The 15,981-nt window shown below is 35.7% G+C and overlaps 1 protein-coding gene across 1 annotated transcript; it reads left to right on the top strand.

Annotated features, from left to right (window-relative positions):
• Positions 1-927: 927 nt before the first annotated feature.
• LOC132165768 (GTP-binding protein-like protein) lies at positions 928-14,905 on the top strand. Its single transcript, XM_059576448.2, has 10 exons — positions 928-1,110; positions 2,552-2,605; positions 4,257-4,430; positions 5,894-5,965; positions 8,072-8,131; positions 9,258-9,367; positions 11,176-11,475; positions 12,529-12,720; positions 14,340-14,391; positions 14,522-14,905. The coding sequence occupies exons 1-10, from the start codon at positions 1,069-1,071 to the stop codon at positions 14,570-14,572; spliced, it is 1,107 nt and encodes a 368-aa protein (XP_059432431.2). The 5' UTR covers positions 928-1,068; the 3' UTR covers positions 14,573-14,905.
• Positions 14,906-15,981: the final 1,076 nt, after the last annotated feature.

Here is a 15,981-nt window from a genome sequence, read left to right as displayed (position 1 = left end):
GACATTGATTGATGCAAAAAAAATAAAAATATTTGGTATAAAAAATTAAAAAAATAGTATAAAAAAGTAAAAAAATTTTATTTTGCAGTGATTTTTTTAATTTAAATAATAATAAATAGTGAATGGTGTAATATAAAAAGTGAAAAAATTAGAATGTTTTTATGTTAATTTTTTTTTGTAAAATAGTGATGAATAGTAACGAGGGAAACTCTAACTCATTTACCAAACAAACCCTCACACCACTTAAAATGAAGGGAAACTTCATCTATTTTGGATCGAAGAGTACTCAGTTAAGAGCTAAATTTTTTTTTTTTTTTTTAAATTTTAGTGCTTTAAATGGAATACTTGTTTCATTACCAAAATAATAATAAAATATTATTTATAATTAAAAAAATAAAAAATAAAAAAGTAAGGGGGGTGGCTAGCCACCCAATTTTGGCCATAGGGTGACTGAAGCCACCCCATGGCCCACCCCCAAGGGCCAAATGAAAAAAAAAAAAAATTGATCTAGGCGTGGCCGGCCACTTTATTTTTGCTACTGGGGTGGCCGCTAAAGCCACCCCATCGCCCTTGAGGGTGGTTTGGCCAAGGGCCAAATAAAAAAAAATAATAATAAAAAAAATTTATAGGGGTGGCCGAACCACCGTCACCATTGTTAAAAGATGAATGTTAGACTTACAAACAAAATTTACAAAAAAAAATTTACAACATAACGCGGCACAAAGTGAATCATGTTGTGCCACATTTTTCTCGTTAAAAACTCAAGGACATGGTAAGTTTAGTAGAAGTGTACAACCTCGTCCTGGATCGGACGATGGTGGTCTCACCCTTTACTGGCCCATTTGACCTCGTGGTCCAAGATCTGTTGGGCCGAATCCGGCATGCTCAAGGGCTGTGCCGTTTCTAGCGCTACGCCCATTTTATTGCTCAATTTTTCTAGTACCTTCCTCTTCCTCTGAACCAATTCACAAACCATTTACAGCTCAGTCGCCACCGCCCGTACATCGTGATCGGAGACGCACTCACGCACATACATACGCACTCACTCTAGACTTCTCTGCCTCAACAATGTCGACGGTTATGCAGAAAATCAAAGACATCGAAGATGAGGTAATTGTTTCCTATACCTCAAGCACTTCTTACATTTTGTGTAACCCTAGAACCATCTATTAACTTTGTTTGGTTACTGAGAAATCAGAGGAAAACTCAGAAAATAATAGACAGAATTCCGAGTATATTTATCTATTTATTTCGTTGTTTTTGGCTATAAGCAGTTTATTTCGACTTAGCATTCGAGTAGTTGTAGTAGAATTTGGCCTCAGCGGTCAGAATCCGTTTGGTTTTTTGAGAGAACGGAGGGAAATGACTGAAAGCATAATTTTAAGTCTCTTTATAATCAAAATTCATGTAACTGGATAACCTGAAGGGCTTTACTATCCTGATTTTTCCCTATGTTCCGCCCAGTAATCAGAAAATGGACAAGGAAAATAAGAGAAAATCAAGTTCTGTTTCCTTTGACTCGTGTTTAAGTTGAATTGTGGTTTTGATATGTCGAAAACATTAGCAAGTGTGAGAACTTTTTCCTTTGAATGATGAATCTCATTTCTAATTCCCTGCACTTTTTTTTTTTGATGAATAAGAGAATTTTTATTACCAACAAAACAAGTACAATTACATCCGCTTTCCAGCAAAAAACTGGAAAACAGCAAGGCTAAGGAGCAGGCTCCAAAGCCAAGCAACAACCACTCTGCAATCTACACAAACAAGAACAAACAGCACCTACACAAAGACTAAACCAAAATCCCCATATCAATCCCCCATCTGCAACAAATTCTCTCATTACCCATGGTCCTTTTAAACTTTCCCTCCCTCAATATACGGGAACAGACCTCCCATTTAATCTTCTTAAGAATCTGATCTTCTAATTCCCTGCACTTGCATGCTCTCAGAAATGCAAATGGAGAGTTGTGCTCTATCATTTTCTTTTCATAAGTATTGAGTTTATGGAACTAGTGCTTGGGAAGTGTAAAATAGAAAAATTAACACCTCAAACTGAAAATATTATGAAAATTGAAAGAAGTGGAAATAAAAACAGACGGAAGCCCATTTTTAATCTAGAAGTGAATGAAAGAACACTAGCTTTAGCTTATGTTATGAGAGTTCAAAGACCTTCAAACTTTAATAATGTCTCTCCCATGAAATAAACAAAATTAAGTCAAGTGAAAAGGCTCTAAGTCACGCTATTGTTGTGATTCCCGAGTATTCGTTCTCATCAAACTAACAACTGAACAACCAACTCAGCGATCAATGATCTGAAACAATGAAAATCTCAGACTGTAAACTCCCTTGCAACAGAGACAAAGCAGTAAATGCACAGTTGTCTCTCTGCTATCCTTGCATATAGACATGAGTCCATAATGATATTTATCCTATTAAGGAGATTCTGGGACATTAGATGAATAGATATATGATCTTGTTTGCTGTTCAGGGTATAAAGTTGACAATTATTTGATTAACTGCAATATGCTCATGGCTGTTCTGTTCATTGCAGATGGCAAAGACTCAAAAGAACAAGGCTACTGCTCATCACCTGGGCTTGCTCAAGGTAGATATTCTTCCGCTCCTTAATATTTTTCATTGGAAGATGTTGTGAAGATTCATATTTGCATTATAACTTCTTTCGTATATCTCAATTTTTTCTATGTTCTTTGTTATTATGGAAAATTGAATAGTGCGGCATGTTTAGTATCACTTAGGAAAATTGTGGTGTCCTTGGAGGGAAAGAAATGATAGAAGTTTTGAAGATTGTGAGAGGACGGTGGTGGAGATAAAGTTTATTTTATTCAACACTCTTTAGCTTTGGACTGCTGCGTTTGACTGTCCTAATCTGCTTATTTTTCATGATCTTTTGTCTTTTTTATCTAGGTGTTTCTCTTGTATATTTTCTATGTACCTGTGTTGTACATTTTGCGCTTTTAATGATATGTTGATTATTTATTAAAAAAAAAAAAATCACTTAAAAAGTTTTTAGCACCTAATACACTGTCTATGCGATCTTAACCCAATGCTTTAGTGATCCATGGAATCAAGATCATTGTTGTGCCGAAAATATGTGCTCTGTGAAATCACAAGTCTAGGCTAAATATTCATCATGTGCCTGATTTATGTGTTGGTCGAAGATAATGGTGGTTGCATAATTGGTTTGATATGATACCAGATTGTAATCCAATTGATCACACTAACTCCTGGCATGAACTATAGCGATTAATCTTTTATTCAAGATCATTTTCTTACAGACATAGTCTAGGATATGACATGAAATGATTCTCCAGTACTAAACATAATATGGATCTCTTTGGTGTGTGTCGAAACTCATTCTTGGTCTAAAACTTGCTTTTGAAATGGCGGGGATCAGGATGGGATTGTTTACATCATCTAACCAGTTCTGGTTAAAAAAATAAAAACAGTTGAAGCAGATTTTGAAAACATTATCTCTACCAAAGGGTTTGAAATCTCTTGGATATCTAATGTGCTATGTGCAAACTGGACTTGGAAAAGGTTCATGACCATATCAATTGGGAGTTCCTCTCCTACCTCTTGAGGCGCTGTTGGTATGGTACTAAATGGAGGAATTGGATATTTGCTTGTATTCCCACAGCCCACTTTTCCATCTTGATCAACGGTAGCCCACATACTTTTTTGGTAGTTCTTAAGGCGTGCCATGGGGACACTCTCTTACCCCTTCTCTTCGTGATAGTCATGGACCCACTTACTAGGGGGCTCTCTGAGTCTCTAGAGCAATGGTTGGGGGCTTTTTATCAGGATTTTGGGTAGTCATCCTCAACGCTACCCCTATGGAAATATCTCATCTTTTGTTCGCAGATGATACACTTACTATGTGTGATGTAGTCACAGATCAAATTCATAATTTGGGTCTCATTCTTCTGGTTTTTAGGGTCATTTTGGGATTGAAGGTCGACCTCTGAAAATCTAAATTAGTCACTGTAGGGGAGGTTCTGCATAAAGAAGAGTTGGTCGGTATTCTTAGTGTTAGCATCTCTTCTCTTCTCTTCCTATGGAATACTTGGGTCTCCATCTAGGTGCTCCTTTTAATCAAAAGCCATTCCATGGTGCATTATGGTGTTTATTTGTAGCTTAAGTTAATCATACATGGATTTACTTGCCCAATTCCATGGTGCATTCACATTCTTTCTTTGACAGAACTGATCTACATATTTGTGATTATGTGTTGCTAGGCTAAACTTGCAAAGCTACGGAGGGAACTCCTTGCGCCTCCCTCAAAGGGAGGTGGTGGCGCTGGTGAAGGATTTGATGTTACTAAAAGTGGAGATGCAAGAGTTGGTCTGGTGGGCTTCCCTTCAGTTGGGAAATCTACACTGTTAAATAAATTAACAGGGACCTTTTCAGAGGTATTTGATGTTCTCCAACTCATAAATTATCTTCTTTCATCCATGAAGTTTGGAAAGGCTAATATTGCCAATTGGCATTTTTGTTAGTATGGAACAGATTACTGGAATCACTTATGAAATGAAAGAAAAAAAGTCTGTTGTTGGTGGAATGCTTCTTGTTGTCAATTTAAATTTATCCTTCCATCAATTATATTGCATTATGAATTACATTACATTTCTTACATGTTGAGAAAAAAATTGATATTCTAGAAAGTAGGGGTGAAATGCGGGTGGATAATAGCGCGGCCCACATCCGCTATCCGCACTTATCCACTATTCGCTATCCGTATATGCGAATGCGGATAATAACCACATCCTCATTCTCTTTATATATAATATATAAATTATATATTTTAGTAAAAATTAACAATTAAATTCACTAAAATGATGTCTTTTTGGATTTGATAAGTTTATGACCTTTAGGTTATGTTAGGTTTTTTTCTACTATCATCTCAAAGTCATACTTCACGCCTCACAACCACAATTTTTTTTTCTTTTTAATTTTAATTTATTTTATTTTATTTTATTTTATGTTTTCCGGATTTGTAATTTATATTTTTTATATTTGCTGGATTTGTAATATTATTGCATTTCATTGCTGGGAAACTTTTTTGATTTGTTCTGATTTAATTGCCTTATATGTTCTTTATTATTATTATTATTATTATTATTTCAAATATTTTTTTCGTTACCAACTATAGTCTATAGATAGATGATACAAGAAGCTAAATAATGTATGAGATGAAAATTTCATGGCAAAATGATTAGCAAGTGTTATATGAATAATAGTGTTCAACTATAGTTAATGCCTTTTGTATTTACTAGAAGCAAGAATTACAACTTCAAGGTCCAAAACGCTCATGACCTTATATGTGGATAGCAGATAATAACAGCATTTATTAACCATAGTAACTGCGTGGATGCAGATATTGCTAATAACTGCATCCTCATTTTCAGCCCTAATAGAAAGTAGGCGAAGCTTAGGATGAAGCTCAATTGACTGGGACCATGTCTCATGAAATGGAGATCATTGGTTTGAATCTCCCATTTTCCTTCCCATTGGGGTCAATTACTTATTTTTTTTTAAAAGATTGGACAATAGAATGGATAAAGAAATATTGAAAATTTAAGGTGTAATAAACACCTCACGCAAGAGGTGAAATATTCTTGTTTGAAATTTTTTAATTACAATCACCATTGTGCACCAAGCATATCTTATGGATGCAAGCAGCTTATGGACGGTGGATCTCCTAGCTCATTACTAGGTGTACATGCCTTTCTAACGTTGAATCTGTTTATTCTTGTCATTGTTTCCTTTTGCTTCTGTAGGAATGGATAATGGATAATGGTGAAATAATAGTTATAATGAAAGTTTCTTTTTGGTTATTTCCATGGTTCATTTGAAGGCTTCTTATGGTTTACAGGTTGCTTCCTATGAATTTACTACCTTAACTTGCATCCCAGGTGTGATCACGTATCGAGGAGCGAAAATTCAGGTAATATCATCCTGCACTGGTTATTCTATTAAAAATGTATTATTCTATAAAATATTTTTATATTTTCAACAGCAGCCATCTAATAGGATAGTTGCTTCTCTTGTATACTTTTTGTGTATGCGAGCTTTTCTTCTTCTTCAATAAATTATTATTGATAAAAAAAGAAATGTTTCAATGTTGCTTGTTTTAACAATGTTTGATTCAAAACAACTCTTCATGGTTCTTAGTATCACTACCTACGTTGTTTTTCATTTGCATTTGAGGACCGCCATTTTTACATGAATGTGGCTTGTTGTCTTATTTGATGTTGTTGTTGATGCGGCAAGGAGAACTTAGATCTAAAGTAGATCTGAAATGAACCAGCCAATGATGCCACCTTTCAAGCAAATTGATGCTTACAAAGGTTTAAGAAGAAATTCCTGCAATAATCAAGACTATTGCAAAGAGAAGAAGATAAGAATGAAGTTGGAAAATAAAAGATAAATTTCTAGGCTCCAAAGAGTCCAAGAATTCAGATATGAAATTTCATGTAATAGAGAATAAAAAGGCTGCCTACAATATAAAGGATTCAACACATGCCATTTGTAAACAGCTAAAACATGTTGATATCAATCATAGCATTATTATAAAAGACTAGTCTTGAGACTGCTAATGGACTGGATAAACCCTCTTTGCTTTGTGCTTAGATGCTCCTGCATCAGTTATACTATGTTTTAATTAGGTAGTGCTACTGTGTGCTATTTGCTACCCTCATTTTGAAGGGTGTATGGTTTATGAAAAATGCTAATGAGTGAGTAGGAATTAAGAACGAAATGAAGTGTTATTATGTTCAATGTGACTTTTGAAGGTTCATGTCGATAATATCAGTGTGTTAGATGTTTATTCTGGTCTCCCTTCAAAAATCAAGGTTTCATGATTGATGAATCTTTAATGGTTGAATATGCCAGCAGTGTGAAAGGAATATTGTCTTGAGAAGATGAATGTATGTTGTATCACCATTTCCCCAGGCTCTTTTCCCTTAAAAATAGGCACAAACACGATTAGCAATACTATTCTGTTTTGCCTAATATGGTGTCTATGGAGGGAAAGAAATGATAGAAGTTTGGAGATCACGAGAGGAAAGTATCGAAACTAAAGTCTTTCTTTTTCAATACTCTCTACCATTGGAAAACTGCTTTAGACTATGCCTCAATTTTTTTCTTTATGTTCCTTTTTTTGCCTTTAGTGGGGCCTTTCTTTGTATACATCTTGTGCACTAGGGTTGCGCTCCTCTGCACTTTTCAATGAATTACTTATTTATCAAACAAAAAATTTGCCTAATTTTCTTGATTTTCTTTCTCGTTCCAGCTAGGTGTATCTCTTGTATCCTCCTGTGTACCTGGGTTGTATCTTTGAGCTTTTTTAATATCTCAATTATGAAAAAAAGTTGATTACTTTTTTGTCGTTCTTTGTTTTATTGGGGGTTGGGAACATGTTAGGTTGGTAGAAGAAAGTCCTGCATTTTATACTAAATAAAACTTGTCTGAAAATTCTAGAAGGTTGCTTTCATAGTTACTCAGAGAGTATACAAGAGAAAAGCTAAAGGAAAACAAAAGAGAGAAAAAAGATATCTAAATTCTAATATTACTAAGATCCAAGAACTCCAAAAACAAAGAGGAGAAGCCACTACTTCTCATCATCTACTAGCTGAAGCCCTATGCTGTTTGCTTAACACCCAGTGATTTTCTCGTACAACTCTTTGTTTTTTTTTTCAAAAAAAAAAAAAATTATTTCCATTCGAGAACTTTGTGTTGAACTTGTTCCTTTGGAGTTGGTTCGGATTTTGAACCTGTAACAACAATTGGTGATCTAAGACTCGAATGCCCTTCTTCAAAAAATCATACGTAAGCATGGTTATTATCATCGGTTGTGGCCCCTTTGGTGGTGATGGTTTTGTGTATTCAAATTGTATAATATCCATAAGATACCACAACATGCTTTGATGAGTGAACTTTTCATTGGATTTTTTTTCTTCTCACACTCGCACTGTCAATGTTTAGTTGTTGAGATAGTCTTCTCTCTCTCTCTCTCTCTCTCTGAATTTTTTTTTTAAACTTTGATTGGCAGTTGTTGGATCTCCCTGGAATTATTGAGGGTGCAAAGGATGGAAAGGGTAGAGGGCGGCAGGTAAAACATTTCTATCCAACTTGGTTGTCCGTTATTATTTGTTGGGTTTTTTCTGCCTCTGCATGTTGGTGATTTTGCTACAATAGGCTGGTCTTGATAACCATTTCTATCTAAATATACATAAATATTTATCGAGTTATCTATGGGAAATATTTTGTATATTCTCTGTACTCAATATTTCATTTTGTTTCAAAGTTTTCCTCGCATATTTTGTATATTCTATGTAGTTAGCATATGAAGGCCGCCTTAAAGGGCAGATTTGGAAAATTAATTGCCTTGAAAATAGGTTGTACCAAATTTAGTTTTCAAGGCCCGGAGGCATATGCGCATTTTAAACGAACAAATGAAAAGAATGATACTTTTTGTGAGACCCAAAAACTTGGTGACGGCTATAGGCTATGTATTGGACGTGCTTGCTATTGGACATGAACTTTGTGTCCTAGAATGCAAATAAGGAATTAACTTACAGTTCATGAAAAGTTTGTCACAGGATATTTTCCGTATCTGTTGTCATCCTCTATGGATATGTCATAAGTTGGTTTTTATTTCAAGTTAGTTGTGCAGTTAACACCAGGTCTAGAAAGAATAGAAGTCAGACATGTTTCATGTCGATACTATATCATTGCATCGTAAGATTTGGTGATAACATCGGATCTGACAGATAGACACATGCTAACCTCCTCCAGCACCTTAAATGCAAGGCCGCTTCTCTTGGGAAACATGGCCCAGATTTTTTTTTTTTTTTTTTCGATTGCCCATTGCTTTTGGGTCCACGTGGTGTAGGGTCATACTTTTAGACCTGGGTAGTGGAATGGATTCAGGAATACCAGAATTATCTATGAACATGATGGCCAACCTTGTCTTTGAATTTTGTGACATCTGGTTATGAAAGATTACAGATATTGTTTTTGATAAGTAAAAGATTACGAATATTGTTTCTGAAACAATTCTGTGTTGTCATTGGGCCTTTGATGCTGTGAAATGAAGGTTTTATTATATAAATCATGTTATTTAACAATCTGTTTGGCATACAGAAGTTCACATGGTATAGATGCTTCTGATGCATGTGTATTCTTCATATGCCCATCTAATTGGGTCTTCTATTGATCTGTCATTGCAATTGCAGGTCATCAGCACTTCTAGAACATGCAATTGCATTTTAATTGTTCTTGATGCAATAAAGCCTATAACTCACAAACGTCTGATAGAGAAAGAACTTGAGGGATTTGGCATAAGGTAACATGTGCACGGTTAATACTTGTGTCTTTGTAAAAGATGCTCTCTTTGTTATTTTGGCAATGGGTTTTTCTAGATTTTTCCTGCATGTGTCTGACAAGTGTCCTATAATAACTCAGTGACATGAACTTTTTTGATAAGTCGCTCAGTGACATGAACTTATGGGATGTAGTTTAATGATATCTCGATTATTTAAAAAAAAAAAAAAATGCATTCAACTGTTGTGATGAACTACGCCTCTAGATTTTTGTTATTCATATTCTTATGGAGAATAAAAATGACAACAATTTTTGAGACTGAGGTGTTATCCTGCCCAAAAGAGATTTTTTGGCTTCTGAACTTGTTACTGAGGCACTGAGTGACAACCAACTTGATGCAAACCTATCGGTTCAGACATCTACTTCCTGGGTTTATTGTGCGAGACAGCAGAAGCAATCTGAAAAAGTGCTGCCCACAACACTTATATGTGGTGGCCAAACAGTAGCATAGATTATGATTTGGAACGTTTTTAAAGGTGAAAGGGATATTTCAGTCTTAATAGATTGAATAAGAATATAACAGGACCAATTTTAGTGGGTGGTAGGTTGTAAAGGGTGTACTGGTTTGGGTAGTTGGGCTGAGCATTATGTTGTAATTGTAGCCCATTTTCCATTATTAGGTTAATTGAATAGTTAGGCCCATTTCAATAGTTGTTAGATTTCAGTATAAATCTCAAGAAGTGTATTGTAGACCTGTCCCTACTGAGAGCTGTGTGTGTGTGTGTGTGTGTGTGTGTGTGAGTGATTTACTTCAATTTCGGGCTCTGACTTCTCTCTCTTTTCTTTGAGTGCTCTTGTGCACTTCTTGTACCCTCTCTCTAGTATTGATTGCTGTCCTCTAATTACCTTTCTTCCTTACCGATTGGCATGTGTTCTTCAATGGCTGAAGCTTACTTATCAGTCTTGCCTTTTGCCAATTGTGAAATCTTATGAGCATGGAAAGGCTTCCGGCCTTCATTTTCTGTTAAGAACTGACATTAGCAGACTCCAGGAGCCTGCTGTTGGTCTTGGTGTTTTTACTTCTGCTGCTAATACTTGATTGACAGTGGATTTCAGATGGTGGTTTGGCATTCCGTCAGATTACCTTTAGCTAATAAGGTTTCAGCTAAATATCTTGTGGATCTTTTTATTTTCTTTTCAAGAAAAAAATTTCTCATCATTTCGATCAACATAAAAGGCATTCTGTTCCTTGTCTGTACAATCCTGATTCTCCAAATATCACTTTTTCTTAAGAAGCATTCTTGGAAAGTTTTTTTTTTTTTTTTTTTTTTTTTTTTCTAGAAGCACATCCCTGAGAAGGAGTTTCAATTGCAGGAAGCTGTGCTAAACACTTCCTTGATATTATGAACAGTTATAGTGTAACTAGGACTACACTCCTTGATGGAGTTTCTTGAAGTATCTTGAATTGCTCTGTGGCAGTATACTGTAGATGATCAAATGTTTTTATTTATGATCATGGTTTGCTGTTCTCTTTATTCTTTTATGAATTCTGCTCAATGGTCCGAAGGCGCCCCTTCATCTGTAAGCGTACTAGTTCGATTCTCCATATTTGCAGTTTATTTTTTACTTATAAAAAAAAAAGAAAAGAATTCTGCTACTTCCTAAGGATCATTAGGTGTAACCCCATGCTTTTGAGTTGCATTTCCATTACTTTATTTGGTTCATAGAGTTCTCTTATATATATTTTTCTCTTCCTCATTAACCTTTTTTTTTTTTTTTCCTCCAGGTCTGTCTGTGCTAACTTTTTATTTGTTTATTTTCTTGATGCAGGTTAAACAAGGAACCACCTAATCTGACTTTCAGGAAGAAAGATAAGGGTGGAATCAATTTTACTTCAACTGTTACCAACACACATCTAGACCTTGAAACTGTGAAGGCAATATGTAGTGAATACAGAATTCACAATGCTGATATTACTCTTAGGTATGATGCAACTGCTGATGACCTCATAGATGTCATTGAGGGAAGTAGGATATATATGCCTTGCATCTATGTTGTGAACAAGATTGATCAGATCACCCTGGAAGAGCTGGAGATTTTGGATAAACTTCCTCACTACTGCCCAGTCAGGTATTTTTTTACCCGTACTGACACTTGGTCCTTATTTAGGACCTTTCCTTGCCTTTTTCTATTTCCCTTTTGAGTGTTGCATACGATAATACACAGTAGTTTGTCATGAATCTGTGTGTGACCTCACACATCATCCCTTGTTTCATTAGGGGATGAGAAACCATTTGGTTCAGTTACCATTGGCAAATATGCTCAACTGTATCTGGACAACATTTTCTCTTTGACATGATCCTGTACCTTGATATTCTGATTGTGCCATCACATATACAATTCTTTTTTTTGGGACACTTCCTTTTTTAGATCATATGGGAGATATGTCCAGATCTTCAAGTACATTACTAGTACAGTGCGCGAGTTCCTCTGACTATAGTTTCATGGATATGTATTTGTTGAGAAATGCTTCTCTTTCTCATAACAAATTTCTCAGTTTCACTAAACAACTCAAAACTGTCTCTATTCAAAAGTATCTGAGCTGTTGCTTGTCTTATGTCTGAAGACATGCTGTATTCATATCAAAATTTGCCCATTTTGTTAACCATGTTGCCACGCACATTACATTTCTCCAAATTTTCTCAATTTAACAGCATTTGTAGAAGTTATACTGGGAAACATTAGTAGGTTGCAGTTTACTTGATAATGTTCAGGACATGGTGTCCAAACATCAAAATTACTGCCTTTTCCAATTAGAAATATGTATATGCATGGACATGGCGTCCATACATTTTTCTTTTTTATTTATCAAAAAAAAAGTATGTCCATGAATCTTTGGGTTTGAATTTTACTTTTTCGTTTAAGAGTAACTTGTAGTCGCGAGTTCTTTTTGACTTGTTATCATTAGCCCCAGGTATTGTTCTCTGAATGACTTTCTTTGGTTGCATTATTAGCCCCCATAACCACCCCCTTCCCCCTTCACCCTCAGTCTTCCCTGCAGAAGACAGCAATTTTTGTTCATCTTTCTTCGCAAGTTCAATTACACATTTATGAACTCATTTATTTAGTGATCAGTTTTATTATTATTATTATTATTGGGTGATTTACCATGGCTATCTGCAGTGCTCACCTGGAATGGAATCTTGATGGTCTGCTGGATAAGATATGGGAATATCTAAATTTGACTCGCATATACACGAAGCCTAAAGGGATGAATCCTGACTATGAGGACCCTGTAATTCTGTCATCTAAAAGGAAGACAGTTGAGGACTTCTGTGAACGAATTCACAAGGATATGCTTAAACAGTTTAAGTAGTAAGTGCCCTCTCCAAAATTTTGTGGTTTTATAGGCTTCAACTTCTTACGAACTGTGGATCAAAAGATTTGAGAGCATAAGAAATCCTTTTTAGGTACTTGTCCACGCCCTCAATAAATTAGATGCTTTGAAGGCTTCTTTCTCTCTCCCTCTTTTTTTTTTTTTTCCCCTAATGAGCTATAATTTATTAAAAGAAAAAGGCAAAGCCCTTGTACACGAAAGTGTACAAGAGAGACCGCGACCCTAAAGGCGTCTAAAATCTAAAATGTTGACATGATTTAAAAGATTCGAAAAGGAGAAATTAGGAACATAGACTGCAACCCAATCTAAGAGAGATCTCAAAAAAGAGGATTTTAAATAGAGCTTGTCGAACTCGCAGTCCTCAAAAAGGCACCGATTCTCTTCTTTCCAAATGCTCCACATTAAGAATGCATGAATAACTTTTCAGATAGTCTCTTTGGAATGTTCTCGCCCTTTAGTCTTCCAACAATGAAGAAATGAAGCAGCTTTAGGATGTTGTACATAGTCACATAGCCCACCAAACTCCAAGTGCCAAAGATCACTAGTGTCTCAAAATGGATGAGGAGGTGATTTACGGTCTCCTCATACTTTTTGCATAGGTAACACCAATTTACAAGAGTAAACCCTGTCATCTAAGATTATCAACTGTGATAATTTTACCCAAAGTTGTTGTCCTTGTAAAGAAAACATTGTGGAGTGGGGCCTCAACCTTCCAAACCCTTTTTTAGGGGAACAGACAGGGCTCTTCAGCCAGTAAAGTTTCATAATAGCTCTTCACTTTAAAGTTGTGATTGCTATCTGGGTTCCACAACACTATTCGCCTCACCTTGATGGGCTTTCAACGAGTATAATATATTGAGTAAAGAGTCGAGAGATTCCACCTTCCAGTCTTGGACTGCCTTAGTGAAACTTGGATTTCAATGGATAGAAGTGCCAGAGGAATCTAAGTTATCCGAAACCAAAGCCTCAAATGCCGGATCCATCCCCAACCTTGATGGAGACAAAGTTGGAGAAATTCCCTAGCCATTCCTAATATTGAGTAGTCATCGGAATTTCCTTTGGCCAAATGCAGCCTAGATTTGGCTTGTAGCTCAGTATTAGCTAATCACTTTGGACAATTGTCTAATAATCTTTCCTGGTGTATCTTTTCTAACCAACCATATAATGTGGCTGAATAGTCAGGGCGATTATGGTCTATACGCCACATTCATCATATAATGTGACTTATCTTAGACACAACAAAATCTTAGAACCAGCTGATGTAGCAGATTCAGTCTCAGTTTTTTAATTTGGCAGAATTGTTTTGACAATATTATTAATTTTATCAAATATTTGAAGCTGAATTTTGTTGATTTAGTTATTGGAAGGCAAATCATCTTATGATTGACATCTTGTGAGAAATAGCAATAACAGCCTAAGCTACTTGACAGCAATTGGATTACCCTTCTAAAGCAGTTAATTACGCGAAATATGCCTATTATAGATGTATAGTAGAGCCATTAGATTGTGGATTTTGGTTGAGCGTCCTCATTTGGTTTGATGCTTTTTCTTCCTCATTTTTACTGTTCAATGGTGGCTTACTCTGGCTGATTTACAGTGCTTTGGTATGGGGGTCAAGCGCGAAACACAAGCCCCAAAGGGTTGGCAAGGTTTATTCAATACCCTCCTTTGTACTTTTTTTTTTTTTTTGTTCCTTTAATTGCAAATTTATTTTTCTCCTTAATTCATTTATATCTCATCTAGTGATTGAATAAATGACTGGTTCTTCGTACTCGCCAGGAACACGAGCTTGAGGATGAGGATGTTGTTCAGATAATCAAAAAGGTGTGACCGTAGGAACAATATAATCCTGGAACAACTTCTCGAAGTTTGTTGGCAAGCAACGGTTAAAAGAATTTTCGAGCACTGTGCAAGGCTTTTATGAGATTTTATTTCATATTTTTCCCAAGCTTTGCCAGGCCTAAGCAGTCCATGTCATCTCTTTTTCATTTGCTGATTAGGTAGAAGAGGGAGAGCTTGATGTGTAATTAAGCTTTTATTTTTGAGGTCAAGCTTGTTTTTGTTGATCGTCTTCCGCTTGGTTGTATTGTATGACACCAAACATGAAATCTATTAGAGAAAAGACTATATGGAAGTTTAAACTTTGAAATAAGTTTGCTATAATTGGTGTCTGAACATGCACTTTTTTAATTTTCAGATCATTTGGAGGTTTTAGCTTCGTCTTTAGTTCTTGTTCTAGCAATGTCATTTGAGAGAGCTAGGGTTTGAATTCTATGCTGCTTAATTATGTCACTTGAACATGGGTGGCCAGAAAACAAAAACATGTTGCCAGAATTTATGCAAAATTTTTCGCTGCCCCACCTGTTAAAGGGAAAAGGTAGCCATACTATTTACTCCAGCCCAAGCATCGTCCGGTTATTCTGATAGATTCTTGTGTTGGCCGAAGCTTGGCTCTTGGAGCTGTTTCATGGGCCTATATTTTAATCTAAATGAGCATCAAATACGGGACAAGATAGAAGATTTTCAAAGAATTTGTAGCGGTGAGAGTGAGTGATAGTGACTCCCATGAAGCCAGCTGAAGTCGTTCATTTGTTCGTCTTTGGCAACCACTTGGCTGGAAACATAAATCATATTCAAATTGAGTTTGTTATTTGAACCATAAAGCTATTCCCAATTAGTCATACGACGCAAAAATTGACTTCTCAAATTTTGAACTACTGTATGTGTTTCGGTCAAATCAAATCCCCTAATGTGGTTGCTTATACAGATCAATTTTATTTATTATTGTATATTATTAATGGTAAAAGCGGCAGACCAAAACATGGCGCAAAAAATCCTAACTTCCTTTAGATGTGGCTTGATAGGGCACAAAAAATCCTAACTTTTTCTAGATGTGGCTTGACAGGGCGTAAAAAATACTAACTTCTTCTAGATGTGGCTTGCTTATCCGCTCAACATTACATTACGATCCTAGATTCCTAATGCTACGTGTTTTATGTGGTTTAAGTACACTTTTAATCAAGTTTGTTTAAGTTTTTGAGCACCTTCTACTTGTAAGTCAGTTTTTAATGGTGAGTTTTATTTAGGGTTTGCATAATTTAGTATTAAAGTAATCACTATTTTGAGGAATCTGGATCCTCTTTGGTCCAAAATGGACCGGAGAGTATCCAGTTAATAGTTATGATTTCTTCTTAAAAATATTAGGGCCACAAATGGGATACATGTCTCCTTAATAAAAG

This window comes from Corylus avellana, chromosome 11 (genome assembly GCF_965113065.1).
Source record: "Corylus avellana chromosome 11, dhCorAvel1.hap1.2, whole genome shotgun sequence".
Taxonomy (NCBI): Eukaryota; Viridiplantae; Streptophyta; class Magnoliopsida; order Fagales; family Betulaceae; genus Corylus; species Corylus avellana.
Note: the sequence above shows the minus strand (reverse complement) of the source record. Positions and strands in the feature narration are given on the sequence as shown.

Excerpts from the sequence above, each read along its gene's own strand:
- LOC132165768 (XM_059576448.2), top strand. The coding sequence starts at position 1,069 with ATGTCGACGGTTATGCAGAAAATCAAAGACATCGAAGATGAG. Across the intron at positions 8,132-9,257 it reads GAAAGGGTAGAGGGCGGCAG|GTCATCAGCACTTCTAGAAC; the intron begins GTAAAACATTTC and ends TTGCAATTGCAG. Across the intron at positions 12,721-14,339 it reads ATGCTTAAACAGTTTAAGTA|TGCTTTGGTATGGGGGTCAA; the intron begins GTAAGTGCCCTC and ends GCTGATTTACAG.